At 40.8% G+C, this 8,941-nt stretch overlaps 1 protein-coding gene across 1 annotated transcript; it reads right to left on the bottom strand.

Annotated features, from left to right (window-relative positions):
- Nucleotides 1-814: 814 nt before the first annotated feature.
- On the bottom strand, nucleotides 815-8,925 carry LOC139303197 (cAMP-dependent protein kinase type I-alpha regulatory subunit-like). Its single transcript, XM_070926932.1, has 11 exons — nucleotides 8,804-8,925; nucleotides 6,948-7,163; nucleotides 5,828-5,998; nucleotides 5,647-5,738; nucleotides 5,485-5,546; nucleotides 5,353-5,399; nucleotides 5,056-5,214; nucleotides 4,851-4,911; nucleotides 4,501-4,622; nucleotides 3,770-3,851; nucleotides 815-3,423 (listed from the first exon to the last, which is right to left on the bottom strand). Exons 2-11 carry the CDS (start codon nucleotides 7,119-7,121, stop codon nucleotides 3,251-3,253), a joined length of 1,143 nt encoding a protein of 380 aa, XP_070783033.1. The 5' UTR covers nucleotides 7,122-7,163; nucleotides 8,804-8,925; the 3' UTR covers nucleotides 815-3,250.
- Nucleotides 8,926-8,941: the final 16 nt, after the last annotated feature.

The following is an 8,941-nucleotide window of genomic DNA, read 5'->3' on the forward strand; positions in this document are numbered from 1 at the left end:
ACTATTTTTAAGAGATTTGCGAGTCATGCCAAATAAAGTCAGACATCAGGCAGGGAGGCTGATAAGCAGAAACATCATAAAATGTGCTCTCTGCTGCAGGTAAATACCTTCATACCACAGTATTTATACAGTGTATCTTCATTAAAACCCAGCAACAGGAATAAACATTTGAAACCATGGTCAAAAATGACAGATGAGGAAATGAAGGAACAGACTGAACTTTTCCCAACTCCAAATAACTAATAGCAACAACTTTAAAGCAGCAAATATTGGTGTACTTCCCAGAGCCAAGTACAATTGTTAATAATTAAGTTTTTGCTCATTATTTGAAAATATCACTGCATGGAAAAATGACCTAAGTTGTCTGAAGTCATAAAAATCCTCTTAAGAAGGGAAAACATTTGATATAGTGTATTATTGATCAAACAAAGCATGTTTAAAAACAATGAGAGCTCACAAAAGAGGAATGAGAAAAGGTTAACATTCACAGATTAAAATATAATAGACCATTTATATAAGTCTTGGTGCAGGACTGAATACAAATTATCATAAGGCTTTTCTGCACTCAGAGCAGCGACATGTCTCCCCCTGGTGGACAGATGTCGTGCTACATCTGTTTTCAGAGCCACTTTCTGTAGCCAATGTTAGTGAGACTGTCTTCATATACATTCCACATCATGTGAACTAGTTAAATCAAAAGCCCAGCTACAGGAAAAGGAGGGAGGGACTTAACTTGGAGCCTGAACCACCATGACAAGAACAGTAACACAGTCAAATTTGCAACACAAAGGACGAAACCTGAGACGAAGCTGAATCATTTTTACTTTTTTATTGCTTAAACTGCCATCTGGAACAATCTATACCAAAAGGATAAACATCTTTGCACATACAGGAGGTCAAACTGAATACAGGGTAGAATAGAAAAAGAATGGTCCTCTGGTCGCCTGCAGCTCTCGGCGCTGCAGGCCTAACAAACTCACTGAAGGTCGGGCTAGCAGGAGTGACTGACTACTACTGTAAGCCCAGGTTAGGTAAGCTAAGGCAAACCGGGACGATTGCAGTGTGGTTAAAAACATTTTGGACTAAAACCAATGATGCTGCTATTTACATGAAAACAATATTTTTCGACGAAGGCGAGTCAAACCCTCGCCCCTAACGGGAGTCATTTCCTGTGGATCAGGATAAACAGGATGTGTTGCCAATGGACACAAATCCACATGTAACCAAATCCACGAGGATAACCTCAGGGTTAGGGGGGAAACAGATGAAGATGATCAATTCAAACAGTAAAGAAAAAAATACACATGTCCATTAACAAAAACTCTTCTCGCTAACCTGACTACCCTGCAATCGGCACCAAAAATCAAATCTTTTTGGACGTACAAACATACGTCTCGATTCCGAGCACGCACTCTGAACGAGACACAAAAGAAACAGACACACGACTGGTTCTATGTCATTTCTGGTAACAGACAGTGAGGCAGGAATGAAGAGTTGAGCCTATAATCCAGAAGTCAACATTGTGTGATTTGGTAAAGATCTTTAAAAAAAAAAAAAAAAAACATACGTAACATTTTATGCCATCTAAATAGTCATGTAGCAGTTAAGCTAGGGAGTAACAAACCAAAATATTTGACAAAAAGTTCCTGCTAGCTGCACGCAGCCGCAGGGGCACGCTTTTTAATACACGCTTCCATTCACACCGGATCACTGGATGCCTAAAACATCATGCCAAGTAAGCATAGAGAACAGATCACAAGCTACTCTGATGAAAAGACGGCCACCTTTTCAATAGGCAATAAGCAATGACACTAGTTTTAAATAAATATCTGCTCACGCTGCCTGTCAGCTCACCTGCGATGCTTTGATACATAAATACTTCAGATGTCCTGAATTCCATGAACCATCTTGTTTTTTTTGTTGTTTTTTTTTCAAGACTTCACTTCAATAAACCTGTAATTACCCATTTGATCTATTTTTAAAAAGGATTAACCCATGACGTTTTACACAATACAATTACATACTGTTTTTGTCAGTTGACAAGAAGAAGCATTTATTTACTTTGTGGCACCGGACACCTAAAATAGAATTTATGGAAAAATAAGTGTTTACAAAAGACAGTTAAACATATTTTTTTTTAAGATCACCATCACTCCAAACCATAAGTTTATCATTTCGTCAATGATAATAATATAACTATGATCATTTTAACTATACTATGATAACATTTTGATTACAAACCATAGCAGAAGAGTGACCAAGTTATTTGGTATATACTAAAAAAATTGAATACTGAAATACACTTAATACTCTTGTTTTTTATTTTTTTCCTTTGTTTTTTTTTTTGTTTTTTTTCCCCTCAGAGTAGTCAAGGCAGTTCTTGTATGGTCGTTCTACCGATTAAGAGGACAATAAGGGTAACAACTACTTCCTGTTTGGAGCTCCAAATAATCAGGGAACAGAACGCGTACTGCATTTCCACGGCTATGCATCTTTGCGTTGTGACAATAATTAAACATTTGGCACTAGCCTGGTAGCTGCACAATAAAATAAAAACCTTAAGTTGTACAAGCTCTCTCGAACGAAGCAAAACAGACTCGCCGTCGTCTCATCATACCAGTCGAAGATAACCAAAAACAACAAATGGAGCACAACCATCATAGCTGAAACCTAAAAAAGTTTGATGCAATCATATTCTTCCTGCCTCCTACAGCTTCTATGTTCTGCTCTACGATGTATATCTAATCAGGCTAACTGATGTCGAAAAGGAAACTCTTTAACGGGGGAAGAAGCAGTCCTCTCTTCACTTCAATCTACAACATAAGTCTGTAACAAATTCACCAAAAGCGCCATGTAAAGGTTGATTGTCCTGTCTCATCAGTCTGAGACCCTCATGTCTTTCAGATCTCCTTACAATCCTGCTTTGTGTTTAAGTCTAAAAAAAGAAAGCGTAACCAGCAAATACATATATAACATAGGTAATGTGATGTAACTGTGCCTACAAGGTAGCGTACAGCAGCTGGTACAAGCGCTGGTGAATGGCTGAAAGTCACCTCTGCGTGACCGGGTGGTAACAACAAAATGATCTCTCTGTGTGTAAAACAGAAACGGGAGAAAAGCAAACGGAAGAAGAAGAAAGTGACAAAAAAGCAAATTGCATTGGTGGACCCTGGGTCTAAAAGGAGGAGAAAAAAAAAAAAAAAGAGGGAAAGGGTGGAGGGAGAGGGAGGGTGGGGAGAGACGCCCCCCTTCAGACAGACAGCGAGACGAAGCTGTTGTACTGTTGGATGTTGCGTTTGAGAATGTCTGAACAGGGACCCAGGACGCGCTCAAAGCGAGGCCGGTCCAGCTTGACGCACTTCAGAGGGCCGCGGGCAACCACAGTGGCAGCGCGGGGACGGTTCATCAGCAGAGCAATCTCACCTGGAGAACATACACACACACACACACACACACACACACACACACACACACAGTTTAAAACCTCAAAAAACATAAATAACTTCAATAATATGGAAACAGAATACATGCAGAGCAACTTGTTATCGCAAATCTGAAGTTATTCTGAGCACAATTCGTTGAAAAAGGAAGTCTTTCACAAACTCGACGTAATCACTTTTTGCAGTCGAGCATAAACACAGTATACTCGGGTCATTGTTATAAAAATCCCCTTTTCGTCATGTGGTCAGTGCATGTTTCAGCGCCACAAAATAATAATAATTAATTAAATGAAATAAAAAGACTGCTGTGATAATAAGTGAGTTCTTACCAAAGTAGTCAGATGGTCCTAACCTCCCCACTTCCACAAACTCCTCGTTCTCTGAGCGACGCTGCAACACAGCTGCAGAGCCCTGGAACACACACACAAGTACACACATCTCTCGACTTTAGTCATCATCTGCATTTGCATATTAGGACTGCAAATAATCTGCAGATTACTGTCTTGATTCATTTATGAATTCTTTTGTCTATAAAATGCCAGATTTTTTTTTTTTAAATGTCCATCATAATCAAAGTTAAAGTGTGACTTCTTCAAATTGTTTCATTTGTCTTACCAACTGCCTCAGACCTAGATGATCACATCTGAGAAACCATAAAACCATAAAAACAATTTCACTATTTTGATGATCGAAATAGTTGCTAATAAATGTTCTGCTGATTAATCGTTTCAGCTCTGGATTAAATACATGTTTAGGGTGAGGCAAGATTTGCACATCACCACAAGAGGGCGTGTATGTGTGGATAACAAATTGGTTGTAATAGTTTAAAAGATCCACTGGAGTCCAACAGCAGAAAATATGAAACAGAATTAAGTCACAAGTGGATCCAACACCTCCTATGGCCAACATTCGGAATACAACCAGCAACGATGGACCACAACATGAAAAACTGAAACAAGTAACTTATTACGACATCTTCCAGTATTTTCTGTGACATTTCAAAGTTCAAAACTAGCGTGTATGAAGGCATGTGTGTATGTGAGAGAAGGTTAGTGTGTACCTCTAAGATGATGAAGAACTCATCTCCAGGCTCTCCCTGCACTACGATCTTCTGTCCGTCCTCAAACTGGACAGGCTCCAAGGCATCAGCGACTGTCAGACGCTCCCATTTGTCAAGAGACTCTGGGGGGGGGGGGGACACAGATGAGAGGATTCAGCGGAAATAACGAGACAACCCTGAAAAAAATCTAATTTGAAAGGTTGAACCTGTTATTGGCTTTGTTTTTAGGCGAGTTATTTTTATATCCTCTTTCAGGTTATTTTTAATCTCAGCACCAAATACAAGTAACGTGCTTCTCTTCTTCTATTTTTAAGGTTTGGGATGAGGCTGATTTAAAAACATGAACCCACCTAAAATGGACACTTTCCTGAGGAATTCCTCGTACATCTTCCTCTTTCTCAAAGTGCTTCCCTAAAGAGAAAAATATTTATATTAGTGTAATTGTGTAAAAAAAAAAAAAAAAAAAAAAAAGACAAACATTTCACAGCTATGCTTTAGAAACAGTGGTCTTTCTTTGCATTACAGGCCCACAGGTGCTATAATGCGTCTCCTCACCATGAGTATTCTCCTGTAGCTGTCTCTGTCGATGCCCCACAGCTTCACATTGGTCTTGGCTCTAACTGTGGCCGCCCTTGGGGTGCCGTATATCAGGGCCAGCTCTCCGAAGCTGCCTCCTTCCCCGATGCTGGTCACCCATTCAATGTTCACATACACCTGTCAGATTAGCAGAGTAGAAACCAAGGTGTTCAATTGCAGAGACCAAAAAAAATATTCTGTATAAGGAAAGATGTTATGATATTTTTGTTAGTAGTTTAACTTTCTAAAACTCCATGACGAGGATCAGATACTCACATCCATCTCCCCTTGGTCGATAACATAGAAATTGTCACCTTCGTCACCTGGGTGCATACGACAACACCGTTAGCATCGCACAAAGACATGCTACGATTTGGATAAAAGTTAGTTGAAAAGATGTAAGCCTACCCTGCAGAATAACTGTTTCCCCTGCGATGTAGGTGACAGGAAACATTGCATCAAATATGTCACTGCAAAGGAAGAGATTTGTGAGGTGATCAGCTGAACACAGTTACACAATTATCAAAACTTAATTTTTTTGAAAAACAAACACTGTTTAAAGACGCGTACCTCCTCTCATTGTCATCCAGGTGTGAGAAGAGCACATTCTTTTCAATAGCTTTGGCCAAGGCTGCCATCGTCTTGTAGTCTTTTGGAATGACCTTAGAAAACAACACACAGACATGATACGTGTTAAGACGTCTGATAGTATCAGATTGTAGTGTTGCAACACTCTTGTAGGCTTGTCTACCTTTCTGACATATGAGGCTGCATCCTCCTCTGTGTAGACTTCTGCGCTAAAGGCTCCTCTCCGCCGGCGACCCTTTACCACAGGGTTCATGGGTGGGGACACCTCCTCGTCACGCGAGTCTGAACGGGAACTGCTGGCCTTCTGCTGGTTCTGAATCTGCTTGGCCTCCTCCTGGAAGGGAGGGAGGGGGGAATGGAGTCAACCGACCGGGTTAGGTTGTTTATGAAGCACTTTTTGTGCACAAAAGTGCTACACAAAGTTCTTCACAACATCTACAGACATATAAAAACACAACCTACAATAAAAGCAAACCAACAGATAAAGGCTTCCAATGAAAACTACATTCAATCAAGTGATAAAATAAAAGCAACTAAAGAAATGTTTTTGCAGCCGTTTGACTGCCTGGCAGGTTGTTCCAATGAGTCGTTTGAATCAAGCTTCACTAACTTTGCTTAACTAGTTTTTTTACTTATGTTTATAGCAAATGTAGCATCCAGTTTTAAACATGGCTTACACAAGCCTGATTCCCAACTATACATATACGCTATAGAAGTCCAAAATCTTTTCCAAAGCATGTGTACACTGTACACACATATCCTGCACGTACTGTTTTGTCCACTATGCACAGTTGCGGAGTGAGCGAAACAAAACACAGAAACAACTGAAAAGAGAAGGTAATAAAACTGTCAGCATGCTTGTTAGAAAGCTAATTAGCTTGCTTTTAATGTTACAAACAATGTCTAACTATTGCTGTGTGTTTCTTAGCCAAACTTCTCCAACACAATGATGAAAAGAATTAAAGTTAAAAGGTTATAGCAGCTTTAATCCAAAACATAATTAGTAAACTTATTGATAACATCATAGAAACACAAAATGCTTCTGGCTAAAGGACTGAAAATTGCTTCATCTATGTGTTTTTTTTTGCCTGAGAGATAAAAAGGAAATATAGCCTTACCAGGTGTAAATAAATACGGCTTATGATGGCAAATATTAGCTGGCTTATGAGACAGTAACAGCCTGGTGTATTGTAAGAGTATATAATGCTCAGCTTTCACTGTGTAATGATTTTCTTGCTGTCCACTGACCAATAAGGACAACCAAAAAGCACACACACACAAACCTTCTCCAGCCTCTCGAAGTACTCCCTGAGGAAGGCCATGGGCCTGTCTGGCCTGGAGGTGCACAGCTGGACAATGCAGTCCTTCAGCAGCTGTTGAATGTTGTGTTTTTGCACGTACTGCTCACACTCCCTCAGGCTCCGCTCCTCCTCGCTGCTCGTACTTCCAGATGCCATGACGACAACCGCAACCCTGCTTTGTGACCTCTAACCTTTGTACTGGAGAGAATGGACAGTTAACAGGGGGGGAAAGGGGGCATGATTTCAGATCATCACTGTATAACATGGATTTACTGGTTGACCAGAGAGCAGCACAGGAGTGTCTGTGTGTCGTGATGAGAAATGGACAGACAGAAAACGTGAGAATGTGAGAAAAATAGAACCAGAGTGAGAAGGCACTGAGAGAGATGGGGTGTTGTTTTTGCACTATGGAGCCTGAGTGCTTCTAAGTGTCAGGAGTTAAAACTGGTCATATGATGTGATCACACATATCTGACGACAGACAACAAACCAGGGCAGGCACACGGTCTGTCCTGGGTTATTTACTCAAAACAATTTAACTTTTTCACCAGCCTGAATGAAGCCCTTTATCAGAGAGAGACAGTGTCACACACAAGGCCTACTTTTAGACTAATGGTGAGATGAAGGCCAGTGAATCAATCCACTGTGAAACAGACCAAACCATAAAAGCAAGTGTACTTGCTTTGGGGTTTCAACATTTCAGGTCACAATACTGCTGCTGAGCAAAATAGCCTGACAGATCCCAGATCATGTGATCAGCCTCTGTGATATAAGCTTCTTCAGATAGCTCTGAGCTTGATCTCGCTGTGTAGTCTAAAACAGGAAGGCCTCTAAAGCCCTGCTGTAACCAACATGTGCGTTTTAGAAAAGTAAATGAGCGAACAAGTCCTGTGGAGCAGGCAGGCCGATCCATCCTGTCCCTGCAAGTGTATCATGCATGTGCATCAGTATAATAGGATTCAGATCATTTCTAATCTGACAAGGCCACGTGAGATTACTAGCCATGTTATCAAAGATGAGGCTGGCACAGCCTTTATGCAACTAACTACAGTCATGGTGGAAACTTGGCAGGCTTGCTTTAATCTAAACCAGCCACAGGAATAACTAAGTGATAAATGATACTGTTTTCGGACCAGGTGGTATAAATTAAGAGCTAAGACTACAGACAAGACCAAACAACAAGGCTCTTACGTCTTATATTATTAGTAAGTCCTATTTAGTTTGAAATACCTGAGCTAGTGAAAGTATACAAATAACATGTTAATTCTCTAATTCAGTTACTGAGCTGCAGCAGCACCTCTGCTGTCTACTAAGAAGCGGGCTGTCAATTAAATTAGAGAAAACACTGCGATGCACAAATGACCTTGCTGAACAAGTGACAACGGGGTATGCTGGAGGATACATGATAATAACGCATCTAATGGTCTACAAATTGAGTAAATGCTACCGCCTTTAGAGACAGTGTGAAGCAAATACCCTGTCTGTAACACCATCTAGGTCAGGAAGGCTTCATGAGGAGGCTGACGGCTGCAGCCGAGTAACTTACAGCAAGCAGGCTAATGTTGAAATACTACATACCCTGAATTATAATAACCAGTAACCACCAAATACAAGTTAATAATAAATGTGTTATACCTTTGCCTGACTGTCTTTGGCCTATGTTATGTTCGAGAGTGTGTCTAGTTTGATGCCTAGCTGGCTAGCTCCGTGCAAAGGCAAAGCTCTCCTCCAATGACGCCATCTTGAGTTCTATCATAAACAAACGAGAGACGGAGGAAACAAATTTCACCTGTCCAGAGGTCATATGATCTGTGAACTGAAAAAACGCAGATACTCACAAGAAACTGTAAATTCCTGCCGAGCCCTTCGATAGCGACTCGGGATGGGTGATATTTCTCAAAGCGTACCGTTACCAGATCCTCCTCGCTTCGATTTTTTTCCCGAGCCCTGGACCGCTGCCCCACCGGATACGGCTG

This window comes from Enoplosus armatus, chromosome 20 (genome assembly GCF_043641665.1).
Source record: "Enoplosus armatus isolate fEnoArm2 chromosome 20, fEnoArm2.hap1, whole genome shotgun sequence".
Classification (NCBI taxonomy): Eukaryota; Metazoa; Chordata; class Actinopteri; order Centrarchiformes; family Enoplosidae; genus Enoplosus; species Enoplosus armatus.

Bases quoted from the DNA above. Each gene is read 5' to 3' on its own strand.
- LOC139303197 (XM_070926932.1), bottom strand. From the start codon at position 7,121: ATGGCATCTGGAAGTACGAGCAGCGAGGAGGAGCGGAGCCTGAGGGAG. The intron at 5,999-6,947 runs GTTTGTGTGTGT...CCTCCCTTCCAG, and splicing joins ACTTCGAGAGGCTGGAGAAG to GAGGAGGCCAAGCAGATTCA. The intron at 5,215-5,352 runs GTGAGTATCTGA...CTAATCTGACAG, and splicing joins TCGACCAAGGGGAGATGGAT to GTGTATGTGAACATTGAATG.